We start from the raw sequence: 27,735 nt of genomic DNA, 5'->3' as shown, positions 1-27,735 counted from the left end.
ATCTACTGAAGAGGCAGAGAAAATGCAGTGGAAGAAGTGATTACAATGATAAACTAGTGCCTGCCAGACTTGTTTAACTCTTTAGCATTTAAACTGGTTGTATCCACCCAAAATATTCTTCCGGTTTTATGTTCAAATTGGCCAGATCCAGCTACTCATACCTACCCTACAATGTTAATCTAAAAATTTACAGTCATATAATCAAAATCTCAAGGCTACAAAATAATGCAGGATAAATTCAAAACAATGTGAACTAGAAAAGCACTCGGAGAGCACAGACCTCCACCAAGCAGCTCATTTCCACCCATATACACGCATACTGAAAATTACTCAATTTCCTAAACCACCGCCGGCAAAAACATAACCTCATTGGCGGGGTTAAAAAAAAAAAAAACACAGCCATATGATTTTAAAAAAACCAAAAAAAAACCTCCTTTAAAAACAGGAATCATCTGAAGCAGTTATAATACATCAATGACAACACCAAGCTAGTTTCACAGCGGCGGTGGAGGGAGCAAAGCCTGAGCTTTTTGAGTCGATCCCAATAGTCAAGGCTTGTTATGTCATCCTCCGCAGACCTCCGCCAAGCAGTTCATTTTAAGACAGATAAGCGAGTAAAATTACTAATAGAGAAACGAAAATAAACTTTGGAAACAGCAACGCCACCATAGGTTAAGTGGAAACGATGAACGTGTTTTCAAGGGAGATAATCAAAGAAAGTAACATTGTAATACTTCATGTAAAATAAATATAACAAATGAAAAATCCTTCAAGAATCCATAAAAATTCCCGGATGACTACCAAAATTTCATCATCTGTTCCTTGTGTCATTACCAACTTTTCCTGCAAATTTCATCAAATACCATTCAAAACTTTTTGAGTTATTTTGCACATAAACGGACAAGCCAACGCCAGTGAAAACATAACCTCCTTCCTTGGCGGAGGTAATAAATAAGCATTACATTTAAAGGAATAATCTGAATGTTAAAGGGTTAAATACAGTTGAAATTCTTTAAAATAAAACAATTTCCCTTGGCCAGAATATGAAAAAGTGTGAGGGATGTAATTGTCTTTACTAAACAATAGATTAGTTAAACTCAAAGCACAGGCATGGCCATGTGGTTCAGAAGTTCATTTCACAATTGTGTGGCTTTACATTTTGTTCCATTGTTTGGTACTTTGGACAAGCATCTCCTACTATGACACCAGGCCAAGCAATGCCTTGAGTGAATTTGGCTGATAGAAACTGAGGAAGCCTGTCATATATATATATATATATATATATATATGAGTGGCTGTGTGGTAAGTAGCTTGCTTACCAACCACATGGTTCCAGGTTCAGTCCCACTGCGTGGCATCTTGGGCAAGTGTCTTCTACTATAGCCTCGGGCCGACCAAAGCCTTGTGAGTGGATTTGGTAGAAGGAACTGAAAGAAGCCCGTCGTATATATGTATATATATATGTGTGTGTTTGTCCCCCTAGCATTGCTTGACAGCCGATGATGGTGTGCTTATGTCCCCGTCACTTAGCGGTTCGGCAAAAGAGACCGATAGAATAAGTACTAGGCTTACAAAGCATAAGTCCCGGGGTCGATTTGCTCGACTAAAGGCGGTGCTCCAGCATGGCCACAGTCAAATGACTGAAACAAGTAAAAGAGTAAAAGAGAGTTGGTATGTATGTATGTATGTATGCACATGTGTGTGTGTGTCTTTTGTGTTTGTCCTTACACACCTTGACAACGTGTTGGTTTCTTTGCATCTCTTTAACTTAGTTTCAACAAAAGAGATTGGTAGAATAAGTACCAGACTTAAAAAAAGAATGAGTGCCTGGGTCAAACCTTCCAGGCAGTGCCCCGCCATGGCCACAGATTAAAACAAGCCAGGTAAAAGAAATAAAAGAAAAAATATCACTTCAAATCATAAAATTACTGTGAGTTTTTTCTTTTTTCAGGAATTTTAAAGTAACAATTGTGATAACGAGTGAGGAATGCATTAATCAGGAATTTTAATTGCATTGTTTAGATGAGTCCATCCTTAAACAAACCTTCATCCTACAATTGCTTAAACTACGTAAAAGATTCAACTTCCTATCAAGAACCACCAAGTGATTTTATTGATGAACCTCATAGAAATAGCAGCCAAATTACCCTTACATCATACTTTACCAGCTTAAAGAAAGAAACACTATGTTAGATAATCCAATCTAATTCTAAATTGACTATTCACTTCCTGTGCATTATTCTATGTCCTGTTCATGCAATTGTGGCTACGTTTTCTGATGAGTTGTGCACCTGAGCACTGTATATAATAAGTTCATTATTATTATTATTATTATTATTATCATCATCATCTGAAGAAAAGAAAATCAAATGGATAGAACAATTTTGATTATAGATCTGTCTAATTAAGATTAAATAGATCTATGATCTTGGGGATTAAATGACATCTTAAAAGACCTTTACAACAAAGAATCATTCATATATGTAGAATGGTGTTCTCTTTCATTAGAAAAGGAAACTTTTAGTTGGTCTCAGCTTGCAATCACAGTCAGTCAGTTACTTTATAATACTAAATGTACTACGCACACAAACACTCACACACACACATACGTGCGTGTGCTCAGTAGTTAGAGCATTGGTCTTATGATACAATCGTGAGGTTGTGAGTTTGATTCCCAAACCAGGCTGTGTTGTGTTCTTGAGCAAGACACTTTATTTCCTGTCACTCCAGTTCACTCAGTTGTAGAAATGAGTTGCAACATCACTGGTGCCAAGCTGTATTGGCCTCTTTGCCTTTCCCTTGAACAACATTGGTGGCATGAATAGGGGAGACTGGTATGCATGGATAACTACTGGTCTTCTACAAACGACCTTGTGCCTCAGAGGGGAACTTTCTAGGTGCAATTCCACGGTCATTCATGACCAAAAGGGGCCTTTACTCTCTCGCTCTCTCTCACTATATATATATATATATATATCTGTGTGTGTGTACATGTATTGTTTTCATGTTTTAGATCAGCTTGAAAAATTGTTAAGATACTTTCTTAACTTGGAATCAATGGTAGCCTTAATACACAAATAATCTTTATCCACCAATGGACTCATTTGCATTGTTCGATATTTATGTATATATATATATATATCCTGTGGCTGGCTCCTGTGCTGGTAGCATGCAATAAGCACCATGCATGCGTGGGTCATTGCCAGTGCCGCCTGACTGGCTCCTGTGCTGGTGGAATGTTAAAGGCACCCACTACACTCTCGGAGTGGTTGGCATTAGGAAGTGCAACCAGCTGTAGAAACACTGCCAGATCAGGTTGGAGCCTGGTGTGGCCTCCTGGCTTGCCAGTCCCCAGTCAAACCCATGCCAGCATGAAGAACGGACGTTAAACGATGATGATGATATATATACTGTATCTGTAAAAGACTGTCTTCGATTACGCTCCATAGTTCACCAGTCAATTGCTTTGTGAATAATATAAATCTTCTTTGTATAATAGACTAGCAGAAATACCCGGCGTTGCCCAGGTTAAAGAGAATAATGAAATCTAAAAACGCCGTCTAGACTACGTATCATCTTTATATATAGAGATGTATATACACGCATGCACCCAAACACACGTATATATATGTATATCAATATAAATATATGAAAGTCAATGAAGTTTCGTAAAAGAAGGTGATCATGTACATACTTTCTTGCTGTTGTGATTTTAACACCTCGTTGTAAACAATGTTCCTTGTTTTCCCTTGTGGAGCATATACAAATAGGTTTTTTTTGCTGCCCACTCTTGAGCAGCCAACATACAGTTGTCCATGTGAGAAGCAGGGCTCTTCCAAGAGAAGCCCAGCTACAGACAGTGTTTGACCCTGAGATTTGTTTATGGACATGGCAAAAGTCACACGAAGGGGGAATTGTAGTCTTCTGAATGTAAAAGGAGTGTCTGCTCCTGATGGAGTAAGAGGAATTCTTGGAATAAAGACGTCATCCCCTTTTGCACATCCAGAAAAAATGGTAGCCTCGATAACGTGTGACATCATTTTCTTTATCACGAGTCGTGTTCCATTGCAAAGTCTTGGTGGTTCCAGATTGCGGAGCAGCATAACAGGCGTTCCAACTTTAAGTGATATGTGGGGAGGTAGTCCTGGAGGCTCCAACGAATTGAGAAACTCAGGAGGATAGTTCACCACTTCATTTGTATCTGGAACTGTATCAACAGACTTGTAAGTTTGAAGATTGCCGGGAAGAGAATGCATCAGGTGTTGATTAATTTTTCTAACAGCTACGTTTTTTGGAGCTAATATTGCTCTTTTACATATCCAATTGTGATTTTGGTAGTTTTGTTTAAAGTTGGGAAAGACTTTGTGTTTGAGGTCATCTACAGAATTAACAACAGAACAAAATGGCCGGAGGTCTGCAATGAAATAATTTTACTCAACACTTTCCAAGTGAATCAGTGGAGGCAAAGATGCGTCTCATTTACTTGACAATTTATGCACCACATTGCAGAAATCACAATGTAAGTATATCTGAAAGGGTAGTCTTACACTGTTGTACCATTGAATTACAAATAATGCTCATCTGTTATGTTCGGGTTAAAATTTCATCAACATCAAAAATATATGAATTTTCATGGGAGTTATGGCCGTTATGCAAAGAATATAATTTCCAAATTTCATAAAGATCCATTCAGTACTTTTGACGTAGTTTTGGATAAGAAAACAAATGACTAATGTGTGTGTTTGTGTGCATGTGTATGTGTGTGTGATGGGTGCATATATGTATAGATATGTGTATGCATGTATATATATATATATGTATATATGTGTACATATTACATGTACATCTATATATATATATATATATATATATATACATCTACACATATGTATACATATACATGTATGCATATAGATCTATATATATATATATATATATATATATATATATACATATACATCTCTCTCTCTCTCTCTTTCTCTCTCTCTATATCTATACATATACGTGTACATATACATCTATATGTATACATATACATCTCTCTCTCTCTCTGAAAGTATCTGTCATTACAGTATCAAAATGGTGTACATATACATGTATATGTATACATATACATCTCTCTCTCTTTCTGTCTCTCTCTGTGAAAGTATCTGTCACTAGCAGAAATACCCGGCTTTGCCTGGGTTAAAGAGAATAATGAAATCTAAAAACGCCGTCTAGACTACGCAACCCTCAACTGTTAGTAGCTACGATACCATATTTCTACATTAATAACTCTCCAATCCATGCCAGCATGGAACATAGACATTAAGTGGAATGCCAGTCTCTCATCTAGGAGGGCCTTGAAATCAATGTTACCAACTGGGGACTATGTGTGTCATAGTGATAATAAAAAGACCCAAAGGAGATCTGCAACAAAATAATTTTACTCAACACTTTGCAAGTGAATCAGTGGAGGCAAAGATGCGTCTCATTTACTTAACAATTTATGCACCACATTGCAGAAATCACAATGAAAGTATATCTGAAAAGGTAGTCTTACACTGTTGTACCGTTGAATTACAAATAATGCTCATCTGTTATGTTCGGGTTAAAATTTCATCAACATCAAAAATATATGAATTTTCATGGGAGTTATGGCCGTTATACATAGAATATAATTTCCAAATTTCATAAATATCAGTTCAGTACTTTTGACGTAGTTTTGGATAAGAAAACAAATGACTAATGTGTGTGTTTGTGTGCATGTGTATGTGTGTGTGATGGGTGTATATATGTATAGATATGTGTATGCATGTATATATATGTATATATGTGTACATATTACATGTACATCTATATATATATATATATATACATCTACATATGTGTATACATATACATGTATGCATATAGATCTATATCTATCTATATATATATATATATATATGCATATATGTGTACATATACATGTATATGTATACATATACATCTCTTTCTCTCTCTCTGAAAGTATCTGTCATTACAGTATCGAAATGTGATTGTTTCAGTTAGTAGAATAGTTTCATTTTTAAAGTGAAAGTATTTGACATGAGTGTTTTTGTTTCACTTTTGACACGTAATACTTAAATAGTGGAGGAGATATTATGTTGCTGTGGGCTCGAACTCTGCAAGAAGTTAAAAATTTTGACTAAAACACAACTGGAACCCTAAGTAAGGCATCTGTAAAATTTGAATGAAATTGGTTGCGTAGTTCTCGAGTTTTAGGGATTCACACAGACAGACAGACAGACAGACACACATTCTCATTTTTATATATATAGATAACATCTTCAGTTTCTTTCCACAAATTAGATAGCGTTTGTTGAAAGTGTTACACACACACAGACCTTTGAAGTATATGTGATGTTATAGACTACATAGAAAGCAGTGAGTGGAGGTGCAATGGCCCAGTGGTTAGGGCAGCGGACTCGTGGTTATAGGATCGCGGTTTCGATTCCCAGACCGGGTGTTGTGAGTGTTTATTGAGCGAAAACACCTAAAAGCTCCATGAGGCTCCGGCAGGGGATGGTGGCGAACCCTGCTGTACTCTTCCACCACAACTTTCTCTCACTCTTACTTCCTGTTTCTGTTGTGCCTGTAATTCAAAGGGTCAGTCTTGTCACACTGTGTCATGCTGAATCTCCCCGAGAACTATGTTAAGGGTACACGTGTCTGTGGAGTGCTCAGCCACTTGCACATTAATTTCACGAGCAGGCTGTTCCATTGATCAGATCAACTGGAACCTTCAATGTCGTAAGCAATGGAGTGCCAACAACAAAGAAAGTAGTAGATTGATAGAATTAGTAGAGTGCAGACAAAATGCAGGATACATTTACACTGAGTTCAAATCCTTCCAATGTCAATTTTATCTTTCATCCTTCTGAAATCAATAAAATAATTATCAGTTGAGTATTGAGGTTGATCTAATCAGTCAGACTCATACCCAACATTTGAGTTTCTGTGCCTATGTAAGAAATCAATGTTAAATGCAATTACAAGTTACATGTATATGCAACAAGGTTCAAACTGTTTGTAAAATAAAGAGGAAAAAAATAATGATTAAAAAAAAAAATCTTGAAAATATTAGTTTTTAATGATTGCATATATTACAAATTTAAACAAATATTAAACTTTTACAGAATTAATAGTTTTTATCAAATAGTTACTACTGATTAAAGAAGGCTTAGATGATAAAGTAACATAACAAAAATTAAAAAAAGAAAGATAAAATTCAATTCATTGAATAAATCTTAGATTCCAAAGTGTAACAAAATTTATTCAAACTCTCCTGTCCTTCACAACCAACATGAAACAGGTCTGGCCAAAGTATATATATATATATATATATATATATATATATATATATATATATATATATATATATATATATATATATATACAGCAACATAAAAGATTCTGAAAACTCAGCAAATAATATATATAAAAAAAACATGGAGAAAATGAGACAGTGGTGTCTTGTTATCTGTTATTAAGAGTTAGTGGATAAAAGAGTTGAATATTTAAATATTATATTTAGGTTCACATACCATTTTATTTCAGCAATAGGTAAGCATTTACTGTTGTTGTTGTTGATGATGGTGGTGGTGTGATGATATTTATGATCATGAGACTGATTGTGATGATAGGGCAAGAGGAGGTGGAGGTGGACACCATTTAATTTTTCAATGTGGTAGTGTTTGTTGATTAGTCTATCACAATATTTATGAATAATTTACAAGCTTTGATGAAATGATTTTTCCAAGTTAACTTACCATCACAGAATCAAGATTGCTAACCATCAAAACCAAACAGTTATTATTATATCTGCTTCTTAAATTTGTTTACATTAATAAGCATATTTTCATTTTGAATTTTTTTTTTTTTTTCAAGAAAAAAAAAAGTTCATCTTTCAAATTTTCAAACAAATAGTTTATCCACAGATGCATATAAATGTTTATCAAAATATTAAAATGTATTAATATCTAGATTCAAAATAACTGCTTTAAAAACAATACAAACAAAAGAAAACCCTCAACATCTATTCTTAAATATATTTTAAAATACATCAATATAGGATTAAATCATTTAAGACAAGTTCAATATATAATAAATTCTAAAGCAAACACCAACGTAAAATAAGAATATCATACCTGGCAATATGGTAATAATTATTATATGGAAGAACATTTAGTATCAAAATTTGCCTGTAAACGATAAGCTATTTTCATTAGTTATCCTATTGTGGTATTCAGAAATATATTACTCTGCATTTATAGATATCTTGAATGTACAACTATTTGCATATGTATTCATAATATAAAAACCTAAATATGAAAAAGAATTATACACACGCACAAATTAAATAAGAGTTTGATTCAGTTCCGTGAGCATAGAACACATCCACATCATCAAATGTTCCAACTCTCACTTTGAATATCTGATGGTGTGGATATATAATACACCCATGAAACTTTGAGTCAAACTGTTATTAAATTTACATAACTCCAAGTAAATGTTGGAGTCAGATCCATGGGAATGCAGCATACACACACACACACACAAAGGAATAAGCAATTATGTTATAAACTAGGTAATGAAGTTCATAAAATAATTGTCTATTCCTTTCTCATTCTGATTTCTTATTACCACCCTGTACTCAACTGATGTTTCGCCAACACTACACCTGATATCCCCGCCTCCATACACATGCACACATCTATATCATGACTCATACACTGTTCACTTCCCTGACTTTTGTACGTAATTCTATATACTGTACATGCACCTTTAATGAGTTGTTGTGCACCTGAGCACCATACACAATAATTTCATTATTATTATTATATTCTGAAGCATTTGTATATTGTGTTCTAACACCAAGTTACTATTGCTATGCCAAGGTGAATTATTAATACATACACACACAAACAAGTCTGATGAGTCGCTTATACTGCTAAGCGCTTTATAGGTGTGAAACCATGGTCACTATGACTGGTCATAACTTTTAATTTACTAAAAAATTCATACATACATATACATATATAAATACACATATATATATATACACACCCACGTGTATGTATATGTGAAGTGAGTGCAAGAGAAATGGTAAAATTTTCATGAGTAAATCAGTCAAAAAATAACTTAATGTGTCTTACTGGATAAAACATTTAAAAATAGAAGACTACACTTATCTATTTAGTTTCTTCATTAAAATTATTAAAAAGAGGAGAGAGAATTAGAAAATTATAGTAGTTTATTTGGAGAATGAGTATGACAGGTGCTCTGGAGTGAAATCAGTAACACGGTCAGCTTGAGTCTCGTTAGTGGGCCTGTTATTTTGTCTCAAATTGGTGCTTATAATATCTAATACCGAAAAGAAATTGTTTCTTATTTTTCACTTACAGTTCCTGCATTTAGGCAAATTTAATTTACTGTTCATTTAGAATTTATAAATCTAATTACTACTAACCAATACTACATGAAAATTTTCTTTCAAAAAAAAAAAAAAAATCTACCAAACTCTATATACCATAATTGGTGCTATTTTTGTTTTATATTACATTAATTTCAGCTATAAATTGGTGCTTGATATCTTAACAAGAAAAATTATTTTACTGTTTACCTAGAAGTGTGTTATTTGAAATGTTAGAAAATTTCTGAATATAAATATATTTCAAAGAGTTAGATATCATGTAATACTTCTGAAGTATCTTTTCAATTAAAATGCTCTATAAAGTCATTCATATCAAATATCAGTTTAAAGACAAAAATAAAATAAAAATATAATGATTAACTTCATATGTTTAAATGTTTAATTTATTTAAAAATTTTTACTAAATATTTTTATAATTAATAAAATGAATGTTTTTTTTATGTGTGTGTGTGAGAGAGAGACAGTGAGTGAGTGTTCGGGCGCGTGCGCGTGTGCAGTTAGTGAATACAAGGGACATAACCTCATCAAACTGATATTGTCAACTACTGGAAGCACTATCTAGCAAAAACGTCAACAATGAAATACTGGATAATAAGTCATTTTACATATGTTTAGATGCAGTAAAATTACTGTGCTGGTGACAAGAATAAATGACATGGCAAAGATAAAATTATGAAATGATAAAATAAAATGCACATGGCATAGCATTAACGTCTTAATGTAACCATAGTCACAAGATAATTCACATAATTGCTCTCTGTTGTTAATAACTTAATAATTTATATTGTCCCTTATTCGAAACATAAATAGTTTTAATAACACAAGTGGAAGAGGGGATATTAATGCTGAGAAGTTATAGACACTAATTACTGTAACTGAACAATTAGAACATGAAATCCTCTTGACTGGAAAACATATATTCTTAAGATTTTTTTTTATTTGCTGGAGTTAGACATGAATGAATTTAAGTGTTGAAAAGTTGTCATTATAGAAAAATTTTGCAGAAAAGAGATTAACATTGAGATAAATACATTATTTACATTTGACGGATATTTGTCCTCATCTTGTTTGTTGTTAACACAATGTTTCGGCTGATATACTCTCCAGCCTTCATCAGGTGTCTTGGGGAAATTTCAAACCTGGGTTCTCATTCCAAAGGTATTTTTCTATGTTAATAATATTATTATTATTATTATTCTGGTCACTGCTTGGAATCGAACCCCAAGATTCCAAGTTCGATTCCAGGCAGTGACTTGAATAATAATAATAATAAAACATCGAAAAATACCTTCGGAATGAGAAGCCAGGTTTGATATTTTCCCAAGACACTTGATGAAGGCTGGAAGGTATATCAGCCGAAACATTGTGTTAACAACAAACAAGATGAGGACAAATATCTGTCAAATGTAAATAATGTACATCATTCCTCATCTCTTAAATATAGAACTGCATTAAGATAAAATCTATAAAGGATTTCAATATAACTATATGATTATTTAATGAATGGTGTGAGATTTTTTCTTCCTTTTTGTCTTGCTATTTACCCAACAACCTCAACAGTACAGGGGACGGGGCATGAGAAAAAAAGCACCCTGTGCACACTGTAAAGTACTTCGCATTAAGAGGGGCATCTAGCTGTAGAAACCCCACCAACAGACACTGGTGCTTGGCACAGCCCCATTGTTAGCTGGATCCTGGCAAATCATCCGACCCATACTAGCATGGAAAGCAGATGTTAAATGATAATGGTGAGAAGGAATAGGATACTTGAGAGACAAAAATATTCCAAAATGACTTACCTAAAGACAATTTGATTAATGAAACATTAACAAATGTAAGAGACTGAAAAAACTGGACTGATCCACCTTTTAAGACTTTTCATAAATATCTTGGTTTGACAGTATCAAGGTCTTCCAAATGCAGTCATCAACAACACCTCCTGACTGGCCTTCATGCCGGTGGCACGTAAAAGCCCCCACTACACTCTCGGAGTGGTTGGCGTTAGGAAGGGTATCCAGCTGTAGAAACTCTGCCAAATCAGATTGGAGCCTGGTGTAGCCATCTGGTTCACCAGTCCTCAGTCAAATCATCCAACCCATGCTAGCATGGAAAGCGAACGTTAAACGACGACGACGATGATGATGATGATGAATAAAATGACTATTTTATGATGTAGAGACACTGCAAAAACGACTGCAGAACTACACAGCCTGAGAAAGTTAACTAGTGGGACACAATTTAAGAATCGCAGCAAACTGAAACTTCTGCTTAAGAAGTGGCTTTAATACAACCAAGAGAAAAAACATTCCATACTATAAAAAGACCAACTCCGTATTTATGTAAAACGGAGGGAGTACATCTGAAAGATATACCCCCTTGAATTGAAAAATAATGAAGACAATCAAAAGATCATGGGTGGGACTATTCTAAACATTGGATAACAGAAGTGAGAGAGAAAAGACTTGTGAATCTGCTACATAATACAAATACAGGATTATCAGTCTCTCAACTTTCATTTGTTCTAATGTGGACAACCAAATTAAGAGAACTCCTAAAGTCAATAGAATAGAATCCTCTGCAATCTTCCAACAAAAACTTTCCAGAGGCATACTTTTCATCTTTCACTTGTTTCAGTTATTTGACTGCAGCCATGCACCTTGAAGTGTTTTAGTTGAACAAATCAACTTTAGTAATTTTTGTTTTTTATTTGGTACTTATCCTATCAGTTTCTTTTGCCAAACAGCTAAGTTATGGGGGACATAATTAAACCAACACTAGTTATCAAGTGTAGTGGAGAGGACAAACACACACTGACATATATACATACATGCATACATACAATGGACTTCCACCCTATTTCCATTTACTAAATTCACTCACAAGCCATTGGTCTGCTCAGGACTACACTAGAAGCCACTTGCCCAAGGCACTGTGTAGTGGGATTGAACACAAGACCATGTGGTTACAAAGCAAGCTTCTTAACCACACAGCCATGCCTAGATTCTAGTTAAAAAAAGAAAGTTTTTTTTTTCTCTAAGCATGTTTTGACTGGCTAAATACTAAATAATAAAATAACTAGAACAAAGCCAATGTTAACTTATTTGATATCAAGGGACCTAACACCTTTTCTGTACAGAACCTTAAACCCTCCCATCATAATTTTATGCATCTTTTATTTTTTTTACCTTCTACTTGTTTCACTCATTAGGCTGTAGCCATCCTGGGGCTCCACCTTGAAGAAGTTTAGTTGAACAAATCAACCACAGTGCTTTTTTTAAATCTGGTGCTTATTGCACTAGTCTCTATTGCTAAACTGCTAAGTCATGGTGACTTAAAACACAACACCAGTTGGTGGGGGGGGGGGGAACACAGGTACAATGTCACACACACATAGGCACAAAGACAAACACACACACACACGACAGGTTATTTTCAGTTTCCATCTATGAAATCCGCTCACAAGGCTTTGGTTGGCCCAAGGCTATAATAGAAGACACTTGCTCAAGTTCCCACACAGTGGGACTGAACCCACTATTTTCAAACTGAATGGAAACACCAAGACAAGGTTCTTCAAACATCGCCATTAAAAAGGGTTAACTGTAAAGTACCCCATAGTTGCCATGTTCTATTTGTGAAGTCACAAATTCAATAAACTGAAAATATACTAATTTGTTGACTATCTTTCAGTTCTAAATAAATATTACATTCAAATATTCAATATAAATAAAAACAGAATCGAGAGGATAGGCACTACTAATTAGGTGGGTTGGGCGAGATTCCAGACGATGAAAATATAACTTTTTGAAATTACAAACACAGACACACCAACATTCTTTATGGTATTGCATTTCTTGACATACGACTATACTTGCTTGTCAACATTCAAATTCTGAGAAATAAAATAAAAAAATTAAAAAAAGCTATGATGGTGTAAAACAAATTAAAAAGAAATATTTTCAGTGTTTACATTTATGAGTTACAGTTAATAGTAGATTGACACTATTTTCTCTTTTCTTTTCCCAATACATTTTTGTCAGATTTATTTAATATATAAGTGCAAAAGTGGAGGCGCAATGGCCCAGTGGTTAGGGCAGCGGACTTGCAGTCATAGGATCGCGGTTTCAATTCCCAGACCGGGTGTTGTGAGTGTTTATTGAGCGAAAACACCTAAAACTCCACGAGGCTCTGGCAGGGGATGGTGGCGAACCCTGCTGTACTCTTTCACCACAACTTTCTCTCACTCCTACTTCCTGTTTCTGTTGTGCCTGTAATTCAAAGGGTCAGCCTTGTCACACTGTGTCATGCTGAATATCCCCGAGAACTACGTTAAGGGTACACATGTCTGTGGAGTGCTCAGCCACTTGCATGTTAATTTCATGAGCAGGCTGTTCCAGTGATCAGATCAACTGGAACCCTCGACGTTGTAAGCGACGGAGTGCCAACAACAACAACAAGTGCAAACACAGCTGTGAAGCTAAGAAGTTCACTTCACAACCATGTGGTTCTGGGTTCAATCCTACTGCTTGGCACCTTGAGTGAGTGTCTTTAACTGTGGCTTTGGGTTAGCCAATGACTTCTGAATGAAATTTTGTATATGGAAAGATACAGAATAAACAGCTTACTGTATATGCATATAATTTTTCTTATAGAGATTGAAACTTTGTCTAGTACAGGGCTGACGAACCTGAGGCCCATGGGCCGCATGCAGCATGTAGACTTTTATTTTGCAGCCCACTTGATACTTTCTTGAAGTATTGTGTTTAATTTCAAAATAAAACATTTGTTTCAAAATAAATTTAAAATTTATAGGTGGAAATAAAGCATTAGCCTACAGTTTTATAATTTCAAACAAACAAAATCTATGAAAAATTCTTGATTCTGTAATTTGATTGTTTGACCATTAGAGCATAAAGTATACAAGTGACCCTCAAAAAGCTTTCTGTGATGAAAGTGGTCTGCATTGTAATTCGAGTTGACCAGGCCTGGTCTAGAAGCTCAAGTTTCAGTGGCCCAAAATTCAAGTTGAGAAACAAAATCTCAGCTTCAGTTCCAATAGAAGAACCATATCCTTTGTATCACTGAGCACTCCTTTCTCAATTGTCCAACATAAAACAATGTGTGTGTGTGTGTATATATATATGTGTGTGTGTATATATTTATATATACATATATATATATATATATATATATATATGTACAACAACTAATAATATGTATGAAGAAAATTATATCTTAATTTTAGATCACACCTTAAAAATCCAACAACTGTTTAAATTGCATTAACATACATATATATATATATATATATATATATATATATATATATATATATATATATATATATATATATATATATATTCATACACATACATATTATCAAAATTAATAATAATACGTATGAAAATTTATGGTAACATGCTATACATGAGGATTTACCTGGAATTTGCATTCTACATACATTTACTGGTATCTACTTCCTGAAAATTTAATCTTATTCCTTTATACTGAGTACTTGATATCTGCCCGGATTTTTTATCCCGTTTTTTCTTATATATATATATATTTATTCAATTTGGATATAAACCCTGTATTTTGCATTACAAAGCTCAGCTACTGGTAGTAGCTAACAAATGCTATCATACAGTGAGTTTGATTATATCACTGGATATACATCTGGAATTCCATAATATTCATAGAGTTTATACAAAAATATGAAAAACAGAAAATGAATAGAGCAATATGCTTTACTGCATAACACTACAACTGTTTTAATGTCAATTCACCAATAGAAATATTACTTAAGTATTATATAAATATAGCAAGATTGATACCTAATGCTTCAGCAATGTTTTACTGGTGAATCGACATTGAAGCAATTGTAGTGTTATGCAATAAAGCATGTTACTCAATCCATTTTCTGTTATTCATGTCTAACACAAGTAGGTATGCCTACAAAGTCAGAAAACAGCACAGCTCCCATGACGTTCAGAAACATTTTTCCACACTTGGAGTTGCTGAAGCATGGCACAAACTACCTGCATCAGTTGTTAGTTGCTGAGACATTGCATCCTTTAAAACCTACATGCTTCCTGAAATTTGCCAACACTACACCTGATACCCCACCTCCATATGCATGCAAACATGTAGATCATGACTCATACACTGTTCACTTTCCTGACTTTTGTACATAATTCTATGTACTGTACATGCACCTTTGATGAGTTGTAGTGCACCTGGGCACTATACACAATAATTTCATTATTATTATTATTATAAGGTGCAGGCACTACTGTGTGGTAAGTAGCTTGTTTACCAACCACATGGTACTGGGTTCAGTTCCACTGCGTGGCACCTTGGGCAAGTATCTTCTACTATAGCCTCAGGCCGCCCAAAGCCTTATGAGTGGATTTGGTAGACAGAAAGAAGCCCATATATATATATATATATATATATATATATATATATATATATATATATATATATATATATATATATAAGCAATGTTAATTCTCTAAATGAAGTATTAACAGTAACTGCACGATAAAGTGTAGTATATTGCCACTTAAGTGTGGCTGACCCCTAGGGGTGGATATTACTGTTGCTTTTAGCCCCAGGAAGACATCTCCTCCAGCTGGCTTATCGACACACTACTGTGTCCTGTTTGCCAAGGGAAGTTATCCCTCCCATCATGATCTGTAGCACGAACAGACATACATACGATGTATGTATGTATGTGTGTGTGTATATGTGTGTCTGTGTTTGTGCCCCCACCACCATCGCTTGACAACTGATGTTGGTGTGTTTACATCCCCATAACTTAGCAGTTCCGCCAAAGAGACCAATAGGATAAGTACTAGGCTTACAAAGAATAAGTCCTAGGGTTGATTTCTTTGACTAAAGGCGGTGCTCCAACATGGCCACAGTTAAATGACTGAAAAGAGTAAAAGAATAAAAGAATATGATGATGACGAAATAACTAATTTGGCATTACTTAAGTTTTATGATCATTGTGTGCTTTATCTAAATGTTCCTTTATCCAAAGAACCCAATTGGATGTTGGGAAAACTCCAGAATGACAGTCAACTGGATCAGTCAAAATGAACACGTGTGTGTGTGTGTGTGTGTGTGCACTTGTGAGCCACACAGAAATACATCAGGAAGAAAAGCGATAAAGGAAAAAAAAAAATACCTTGTGATATTTGTTCCACCCGTGTTTCACAGACAACTCCTTGTTACTCTTGTCCTCAGAAACAGAATGAACCAATGATTGGCCTATTAAGAAATCTATAACCAACAAAGCTATTGTTCTCAAGATGTATGAAAAAAAAAAAAGAAAACTAAATATGAACATGAAATTACAACTATAAAAACATAAATAAGAGAAAAACAAACAATATTTCTATAATAAGAACCTTTGTTCTTATCTGTTGGTCATGTGCTGTCGGCTTTTTCTAGCATATCATTCACTGTTCAGTATGTCAGTAGCAGTGTTTGTCTGTTTCACTTCTTTTAATAGTATTGTATGCTCCAAGTGCCATCTTTTCCTTTCTCTTTAGCTGATTCTTCGTATATACACAAACACACTCTCTCTTTCTCTATTTATCTATCTATCTATCTATCTATCTATCTCTCTACGTTCATATTCCTTTCTTTGTCTTCTTATCCTTCGTTTTAAGAATGGGGAATTTTTGAACACACACACACAAGCATATTACAGTCTATAAGTAATCAGGAAGAATCTAATTCAAAAGACATTCATAAATGGCATCAAATCTTCTACATATATGACAAGGACAGAATCATGCCAACAAAGAAGCCTCAACATGGTCACTGGATCTGCTAGAAACAGTAACCAATTATCCCCCAAATCTTATAACTACAGTAGTGGGGGAGAAACACATACATCATCATCATTGTTTAACATCCACCTTCTATGCTAGCATGGGTGAGACGGTTTCACAAGAGCCGGCCAGGCAGGAGCCTGCACCAAACTTGTGACTGTTTTGGCAGGATTTTTACAGTTGGATGCCCTTCCTAACACCAACCACCCAACAGAGTGGACTTAATGCTTTTTACATGGCACAAGCACAGGCTAGGTCAGTTTTGGCAATGTTTTTACAACTGGATGCCCTTCCAAACACCAACCACTTTACAGTGTGGACTGGGTGCTTTTAAGTGGCACCTGCACTGACAGGGTCACCAAGTACTTGCAAAAAAAAAAAAAAAAAAACTTTCAAGAGGGGAGGGGGTATTGGAGGAGGTGATCTTGTGTCAGATGATGAAAGGTTATAGTGAGACAGAGAGACAGAAACAGGTGTCTTGCTGTAGATGAAGTACAAGGTTATCTGTCTGGAGAGAGAGATCAGGAATGAAGACAGAGACAGGTGCACTACCGCTAAGGAAATACATGGTTACCCAACCTGAGGAAGTGCAGGAGAAGGAGAGAGAGAGAGTAGGAGATATATACATAGATATATATACGACAGGCTTCTTTTAGTTTCCATCTACCAAATCCATTCACAAAGCTTTGGTCAGCTTGAGACTATAATAGAAAACACTTGCCCATGGTGCCACACAGTGGGATTGAACCTGGAACCAAATAGTTGGAAGCAAAATTTTTACCACATAGCAATGCTTGCACTTAAGCATTCACACAGTTTTGAATTAACCATGCTTTGAGATTTCGATAATGTGATTGTTTATTTTTAAGATGACATTGTGGAGTAAGTGTAAGAAACCAGATCTGGCCATTTTGAATGTAAAACCAGTAAGATTATTTGGGCCCTGATATGGCTAGTTCAAATACTAAAGGGTTAAATGTTAAAAAGTTTTTGAATATATAAATAAAAACATGTAAAAAGTTGTGTTAAAAACTAGCTGAGACATTACTAAAACTGAGTTAGAAGTGAAATGTCTAAGGGGAAATCACCAGATGTGAAATGTCAAAGGTGAAATGTCAGAGGAAGCCTTTTAATTGTTAATGATAAATATTGGGGACTGCTACAATCCCAAAATCTGCTTTTAAGATAACATTATTTGTTTACATTTATAATTTGGGACATTTCTAAAATTTGATTTTCCATATATTCATTAAACTGGTATTTATATTATTACTGTGTTAATTTATGTTTATCTTTTTCTTATTTCAGTTGGTGCACTGTGGCCATGCTAGGGCACTGCCCTGAAGGATTTAATCAAACAAATCAACCCCAATCCTTTTTTTTATTTACCTTTTTAAGGCCGGTTTTTATTCTATCAGTCTCTTTCACTAAATCACTAAGTCACAGGACATAAACCAACACTGGTTTCCAAGTAAGGGAAGGGAGGACAAAGACACACACACATCTGGCTTCCACACAGTTTTCATCTACCAAATCCACTCACAAGGCAGTGGTTGACCAAGGGCTCTAATAGAAAGCACCCAAGTTGCCCCACAATGGGAGTGAATACAAAATCACATGATTACAAAGCATGCATTTTAACCACATACCCATGCCTGCACCTATCTATATAAAATGTGTTTGGTGAAGTGTGATCATTGTTTCAGTTATTTAGTTAAAATTTTTGGTGGTGTCGCTTTGTTTGGATCATAATATCCCCCAATTACCCACCTTTCAAATATATATTTAGTTTTATAATATACAAAGGTATATTATATCTTTTATGGTAAAGATAATGTTAGCATGTTTCAGTGTAGTGAGCATTGAAACTGTAATTGGAAATGAATATGTGGTGAGGAAAAGACAATATTAGTTGTTAATTAATATTATTTTGATAATTTTGGTAAGTATGGCAAAACAACTCTAAAGACATTTTCCTCTTATTAGACCTTCTCAGTAGAGCAGAGACCTCATCATACTTGCCAAAGTAGTGGTGAGGAAAAAAAACCAATATTAGTTGCTCAAAAATAATATTTTGATATTTTCAGCAAGTATGGGAGATAACTTTAAAGTATTTCAGCCTTATTAGACCTCTTCTGTAAAATAGAGACTTCACCAAACTTGTCGAATTAATGATGAGAATATAATACATGAGCAAGAGTGAAAAATTGCCATATTTAAAAATGGGATCATTAAGTGCCCTTATCAATAATAAACAAATACTATTTTCTGTTTCTTTGTCAATATTTTTCTTAAACCTGTTTTATGTATAAAGACAAACAAGACAATTAAGTGATAATCATAACATTAAACAAAGCATGGTTTTGCATTTTCTTCTCTTATCTATTGGTCATGTGATATGTTATTAAGTATTAGTAGCTACTGTTGCTCCGTAGCATCACCTGTCGGTAATTTTTTCCTCTTTTAATCTCTCTTGGTTGCAGGTACCTATCCTTTCTTTTTTTCTCTTCCAGTAACAATCCCTCTCTCTCTCTCTCTCTCTCACTCTGTTTCATTGTTACCTTTCACTCTTTTAGTTACATTTTTCACTCCCTTCAGCTTCTTCTCAATCTCTCTTTCTCTCTTCGCTCTCTCTCCAATTCTTCTTTCTTAATGCCCTTCTTCTTTTCCAGTTTTTCAGAACCACACACACATACATACACCATCAATATATGATCTTATACAATGGAAATATCTTTACTATATGAAATCATTGTTAATTTAATGAGTAGAAAGAAATTAGCAATATTTTTGTAACTCAACTAATTCTCTTTTATTGCAGGTAAATTTGAATATGTTAAATACAAATTACATTAGATGTGTGTGTGTGTGTGTGTGTGTGTGTGTGTGTGCGTGCGTGCGTGCGTGCGTGCGTGCGTGCGTGCACGTGCATGTATGCTGTAAATAGTTTTAATGTTATATTTCTGCTAATCATTTAAAATTTTATGATGTCTCTCATTTTGAGATGTATTCTTTAAAACTGGATTTAGAAAAAGGTGGGGGGAAACTTTTCTTGCTTGTTTCAAATGTTCAGTCTCATAATGTCAAAAATAGTATTGTTTAGATAAAAAATATTAATTACTTTTTAAGAAACAAGTTAAAAGTAAAAAAACATAACACTGTTTCCAAAGTTTATATGGAAGATTTTTCTTTTAATAAAAACTTTTTACATTACATAAACACACCATCACTATCACCACCACCACCACCACCACCACAAAAGAATAGCCATTCTTAATCATGTTAATGTACCTAGTTTAATTATAAAGTATGCCTTACATTGTATATATAATCCATTTTGTATAAGTAAACATCAACAATTTTGTGAAAGTCATTTTGAATTATTGTATATAGCAACAACTGGACTGTTGTAAATTGCCCTCAACCAGTTTTCTATCTATCTATATATATATATATATACCATATTTGCCAGTGTATAAGATGCACCCCTATTTTACAAGTATATTTTGTGGAGAAAAACAAATTTAGTATGTTTCAGCATACACTCATTCAATGATATTTCAAAGTGGTTTTGTAGAAGAAAATGCATGATTCTGTGCAGGTACATACAATGTAGTGACAGTATACTGGAATAAAGTATATAAACTATAAATTTATCATAAATAAACTACATTATACAAGTACCGTATTGAAATTTCAGATCTTCCTTTGATCAAGAGGATATTGCCATACAGAACGTAAAACTCATATTTCTGGCTTAATGTTTTGTGTTACCACAATCAGCCACCAGGGTGGCACAGCCCCACTGTAGCTTAATTGTCATTCACTCATTGCAAATAGCTAACAGGCAGATGAAACTTTAGCATATCTTTCATCTTTCTAGGAGAATTTTTCATTTAGATAATAAATTATTCTTAAAGATAGCACAGATATTAAATAAGACATAGATTAGGTATGAGTTATACATGCTGAAGAAGGAGGTACAGTGAGATCATGTCACTCATCCATGCAACTGCCAACAAATCATAAGCAATGTTTTGTAACTATGTGCTAACAAATCATGATCATTTGGCTTGTTTTTAATGTTTTATTACTAGTAAAAACTGTTGTGATTGTGACTTGTGGCCTTATGCTCATCTGGCTCCCTAGCTTATGGCACTTGGACTCCCATCTGTAATGTGATCACATTTTTTTGATACATTTAACAACAAAAAAAAAAGGTGCATCATCTACACCAGTAAATACAGTATATGATTCATTTGCAAATTTTCAAAATTATACTTTCATAAAAATGTGACAGTTTGAATGACCAAACACAGTTATAAATAATACTACATCTGTTTTTGTAACATCTTTTTCCAATATTGATGTTATTCTAACTTTATCTTCTTGTCTTCTGACATAAATATAGAACAACTATGGAGAGTAAATGGCATTTCTATAGTATCTTAAGATTAAAAGTTGGAAAGAAAATCATTTAGACAAACTTTACCAGTAGAGATAAAGTGAATTATACAAAGAGTTTTATAATAACTTATTATTATTCATTATTAAGAGATTAAACTAATTATTGGAATTAGTAGGGTCTTATGTTTAAGATATGTTTAAGACATAAGTTCCAATATTTTAAAAGACTGGCACTAATTTCAGTCGACTAAGAGAAAGATTAATTTTAATGAGTATCATTTAAAAATTTCCAAGCATTTGTGCTATCATTTGGACATTATTATAAAAAAAAAAACATTTTTACAGAGATCAAGTAAAATAAATCCTAATAGTATGAAAACACACAAAATCTTCAAGATAGGAACCAACTTAAAATATCAAATTAATTGTTAACAAAAACTAAATCCAAAACAGTCAGTAAAAGGCAATGTTATTTCAAAATTTTACCTGAATACACCAAATTATATAAACTATGGAAAAAACAACAGACATCAAATCATCCATAGTCAACAACATTTCATATGTACAAGCAAATAGACATAACTATCATCAAAACATCACAGATACATAAGAACATTGAAAATAAACAATTCATTCTTTATCAATATACAGAAATACTCATAGGTTTGAAAAGTAAAGGCCCATACATACATGCAAACACACACATATTCACAGGTGCAGGCGCACGCACACACACACACACACACACACACACACACACACAATAAAAAATTGCATGTTACTGCAGCACTATATTTTGGAATGTACATTGTTTTGAGTGATCACATTAAAAACCTTGTTGGGACCAATTTTTGAGAACTGTAAGAAAAGAAAATTTCAAAGATATACAATTTCACAAACCTATAAAAAAAATCTGTACAATGAAAAGAAAGTCTCAAGCTAACTGTACATCTCCACATAGACTGGAAGATGAGTCTTTCTTACAACTTTCACACAATTTGCTCTCTGATGGATGTTCATAAATATTTTCAATGTAGATTACTCTGTTGTACGCTCTCCATCTATGACATAAATTTACATACATTTTGCATTGAACATACATAAAAACAAGACCTCCAGTGAAACCAATAGCTACAACAATAATTTTTGTCCAAAATGGCCACTCAAGTACTCCCCGTCTCATTTCTTCAGTGGTCCGATCAATCAGCACATAGAGAGACCATACTACACATGTTATTGCAACAATATGGAATGTCACTGAACAGATTATCTTTCTTTTCTCAACTGAAGTCATCTGTAGTCTCTCCCACTGAAAAAGAGAAAAAGAAATGAAAAATAGACAGAAGTAAAAAAAAAAATCAAAAAAAAATCTCAAAACTAATTTTAATATTTCAACTACAGCTGTTGTTTAATCCTGATCAATAAGATCTATAATCAAAGGCATTCCAGCTATTATGATCTTGACTTTAACTCAAAGATAATAAGACTATATTATTCAATGTGTCTTTCATTTGGAAGATTTGACTTCTATTTCTAGCTTGTGGTGCAACTGTCAACATGAATGGAAAAGTAAACTCAGAATTAGTAAAGAAAATAGGATGAAAAAAATCGTGAAATAATGTTTCTAAATTACATCTGCGATATTCAAAGTATAATTCTAAAGACTATACAATATTGATAATGCTAAATCTAAACAGTGGCTGTTATCAATCAGCATGAGTAATCATCAAATAGAAGCCATCTTGAAAGAAATCCAAACAACTGTTGAGAGGGCCAGACATTGAATACAGCTGAAAAGGGGTGACAAAATTTGATAGGAGGAGTGATGTATAGATGTATGGCAAGTACCTGTTTGCCTGTGTGGCAAATCAGATGTGCATGACTTAAAAATTTGAATGTTACTGATGATCTTAGGATGAAGGATTTAAGATCAAATACTAGTCAGTTGATCCAGTAGGCAGGACCTCACATCGGTGATGTAAGGGGCTGGTGCACTGTAAAGTCATTGAGAAGACAGCCCTGAAACAATGCACGTTCTCTCCTGATGATACCTAAAACTTACTGGTGTTCAGTATGTGGTGATTTTGATTCACAGCAATTGCACAAGCAAGTGTTTGAAAGTCTCTAAATATATACAAGGTGTATCAAAAAGTTGCCAAACTCATTCTGTAGCATGCCAACAGATGGCAGCACACAGCTCATGCACAGTGAAAGCCTAGCAGTGACCTTCATGAGACGGTATGTTGAGTGACATCACTGTGTTTACTTCACAAGTTGTGAAATTTGTGATTACATGTGTATTGTAGTGTATTGTAGTAATCTGTAGATAAAATTAGGGTACTTGGGTATGCCTCTAGGCTTCATCAGAGAGTTTTATAAGATAGTCCAAATTAACCCTATGAACTTCTTGGACTATCTTATAAAACTCTCTGATGAAGCCTAGAGGCATACCCAAGTACCCTAATTTTATCAACAGATTACTACAATACAATGAAAAGATGGAAATAACATATGGGGTATTGTGACCTCTTGGATGAAACAGCTGTAAGAAACACACATACAATCATATACACATATATATGTATATATATACATGTACATACTGGCACTCCTTCAGTTACAACAAGCATACCAGCTGATCTGATAAACGTAACAGCTCGCTCATGAAATTAACATAAGATTAATGCGCAAGTAGCTGAGCACTCCACAAATGCTGAGACCCCCTTCAGTCATGACTGACCATGGGATTGCACCTAGAAAGTTACCCTCTCAGGCACAAGCCCGGGCAAGGGTGTTTATAGAAGACCAGCAGTCGCCCGTGCATACTGGCCTCCCCTCTCCATGCCACCAGTGTTATCCAAGGGAAAGGCAAAGGCCGATACAGCTTGGCACCTGTGACGTCACAATTAATTTCTACAGCTGAGTGAACTGGAGCGACGTGAAATAAAGTGTCTTGCTGAAGTACACAACATGCAGTCTGGTCCAGGATTTGAACTCACAACCTAATGATCGTAAGCTCGACGCTCTAACCACTGAGCCATGCGCCTTCACCTCCACAGATACATGTACCCTTAACAGAGTTCTCAGGGTGATTCAGCATGACAAACAATGTGTCAAGGCTAGCCCTTTGAAATACCAATACAACTGATTTTTGCCAGTTGAATGGACTGGAGCAATGTGAAATAAAGTATCTTGCTCAAGGACACAATGTGCCACCGGGAATTGAACTCACACACATACATGTGGATCATCACACACATACATGTGGATCATCACTGTTGACAAGAGTTGGGTCTACGGATACAAGCATGTGATGAAGCAGCTGTTGTCACAATGGAAAGCTCTTCATCTGCAACACATACACACACACACACACACGCATGTGTGCATGTGTGTGAGTTTGTGTGTGTACAGAAGGGAGGTCACTGACTCAGAGACAAAGGAATCTGTTGGATGAGATGATTAGCTTTTAGACACAATCAACAAGTTAATTAAGATAGATTAAAATGATGTGTTGCTTTCTGATAAAGATGGATATCATAGTCCTGGCTTCTGCCAAGAAAAAAAAAAATTAAGCAAAAACCATTTGAGATTTGAGGACATATAGATGAGGTAATATCACATTCAATCAAATAAAAATTAGCTATTTGAGTAAGGGTGTAGAAGTACTGGGACATGTTTCCTCAAAGAATCTCATAGCATTCCTACATCTTTCTCCAATAATAAATTTATTTATTTATTGATTTACTTTTATTGAATGTGATTTTACCTCATCTATATTTCATGGACTTTAAAATGGTATTTGTCTAATTCCTCATCTAAGAAGTCAGGATTATAATGATTATCTTTTTTAATCACACTTATAATGTTTCATTTTAATCAATTTTAATTAACTTTTTGATTACATTTATATATTGGCCAATAGTTGATTGTCTCATCCAAAAGATTCTTTTATTTTTGAAACACTTGATAAGAAACACGTGGTTTGCATTCAAAATACAAACCAACAAGAAATATATCAAAATAATAAAACAAAAATACATCATAAACCTAATCATCCTACCACACAAACCAATAAGAAAGCCTCTGTGATCACCCCACTTGCAAGAAAAAGGAAGTAATTCTCCCTCAAATCTGGTTTCTTAAAAAAAAGAGTAAGTTGCAGTCTTAGGTATACTATGCCTGAATAAAAGATTGGATTGTCCGTGACTGTTATGGGTAGATCAAAGGTCTGTTTAATCAAGTCTGACTTGGTATTGAACAGCATTTGTTTCACTGGACAATGTATATCACTGCAATACCTTAATATAACTCTTAAAACCTAGATTGTGCCGGTGGCACGTGTAAAGACATTTGAGCGAGATCGTTGCCAGTGCTGCTGGACTGGCTCCTGTGCAGGTGGCATGTAAAATACACCATTTTGAGTGTGGTCGTCGCCAGTACCTCCTGACTGGCTCTCGTGCCGGTGGCACGTAAAAGCACCCACTACACTCTCGGAGTGGTTGGCATTAGGAAGGGCATCCAGCTGTAGAAACTCTGCCAAATCAGATTGGAGCCTAGTGTAGCCATCTGGTTTCACCAGTCCTCAGTCAAATCGTCCAACCCATGCTAGCATGGAAAGCGGACGTTAAATGATGATGATGAGATTGAAGAAGAGTTCAATGGGCACAACAGATCCTGGTACCAAAACAATACAGATAACACTAGCATCACTACTGCCTCCATCAGCATCTAAAACAAGCCACACTAATTCATGTAACTAACCAAGTTAACGACTATAATTCTCCTCAGGATATCACTCTCTGTTCTGTTCACACACACACACCACAGAGATACCTAGCACAACCACTAAACAACGCAATCCCTCAACTTTTCTCAAACCATCTGCTCTTCATTACAACATGGACGTTGTTGAGCAAAGCAAAAGCAGTTTCAGAAACTTCAAAGTGTCCTGGTGGAACTTGTGCAACTCAGCAGCACAACAATCCATAAAGCATGACTTACAAGAGAACATAAAAATAATTCAACCTAAAATATGAAATGAAATAATCAACCTGATAAAAATTAGGTGCAGGTGTAACTGCATGGCACCTTTACCAAGTATCTTCAACTATAGGCTCAAGACAATCAAAGCCTGAGTGGATTTAGTAGACGAAAATTGAAAGAAGCCCATTGTATGTATGTGTGTGTTTGTTTGTTCATGTGTGTGTGTGTTTGTTTCCTTGTCTTGACATAGCATTATAGTTGTAAAATAGTCTTTTCTACTCTAGGCACAAGGCCTGAAATTTATGGGGAGGGGGCCAGTCAATTAGATCGACCCCAGTATGTAACTGGTACTTAATTTATCAACCCCGAAAGGATGAAAGACAAAGTCAACCTTGGTGGGATTTGAACTCAGAACATAAAGACAGATGAAATACTGCTAAGCATTTTGCCCAGCGTGCTAACATTTCTGCCAGCTCGCCACCTTTGATAGTTGTAAAATAGTGTCAAAGGGCATCCAGCTGTAGAAACTCTGCCAAATTAGATTGGAGCCTGATGTTGCCATCCGGTTTCACCAGTCCTCAGTCAAATCGTCCAACCCATGCTAGCATGGAAGGCGGACGTTAAACGATGATGATGATGATGATGATCATACAAGCAGAGTTCTTCATTTCCAATATTCTGCAAAAAACATGTCAGGTCATGGAAACTAGTGGGGATTGGTAACAGGGTGTGATTCTGACTCAAGAAAATCTGCCTCAGGAAACTCCATCAAGCCCATGCAAGCATAGAAAAGTGGACATTGAAACAACTATGATGACAACAATGACAATAACAGTGGTTGGTTCATCAAACCACTAAACAAGGTAATATGGAAGAATATGAATCAAAGAAAAACACAAAACTGGTAGACATTGGTATTCAATAGAGTCCACAAAACTGGACAAATTAACAGCATCAACAACCATAATAAACAACATCACATCAACAAATTGTCACAGTCCAACAGCAAACAAAGGCATTTAACAAACATTGTTTTCAAATCCT

At 34.8% G+C, this 27,735-nt stretch overlaps 1 protein-coding gene across 2 annotated transcripts in view; it reads right to left on the bottom strand.

Annotated features, from left to right (window-relative positions):
* Positions 1-20,459: 20,459 nt before the first annotated feature.
* The window catches only part of LOC106868497 (E3 ubiquitin-protein ligase MARCHF8), a 72,128-nt gene continuing 64,852 nt past the window's right edge, over positions 20,460-27,735 (bottom strand). For both annotated transcript variants that reach the window (XM_014913804.3, XM_052968158.2), the window contains one exon: positions 20,460-23,014. In XM_014913804.3, coding sequence (XP_014769290.1) covers positions 22,640-23,014 — 375 coding nt within the window. In that variant the 3' untranslated portion in view covers positions 20,460-22,639. The remainder of the gene's footprint in view (positions 23,015-27,735) is intronic.

The sequence above is a fragment of the Octopus bimaculoides genome, chromosome 5 (genome assembly GCF_046866305.1).
Source record: "Octopus bimaculoides isolate indiv1 chromosome 5, ASM4686630v1, whole genome shotgun sequence".
Classification (NCBI taxonomy): domain Eukaryota; kingdom Metazoa; phylum Mollusca; class Cephalopoda; order Octopoda; family Octopodidae; genus Octopus; species Octopus bimaculoides.
The sequence above is the reverse complement of the archived record's forward strand: the minus strand, read 5'-3'. Positions and strand labels throughout refer to the sequence as shown.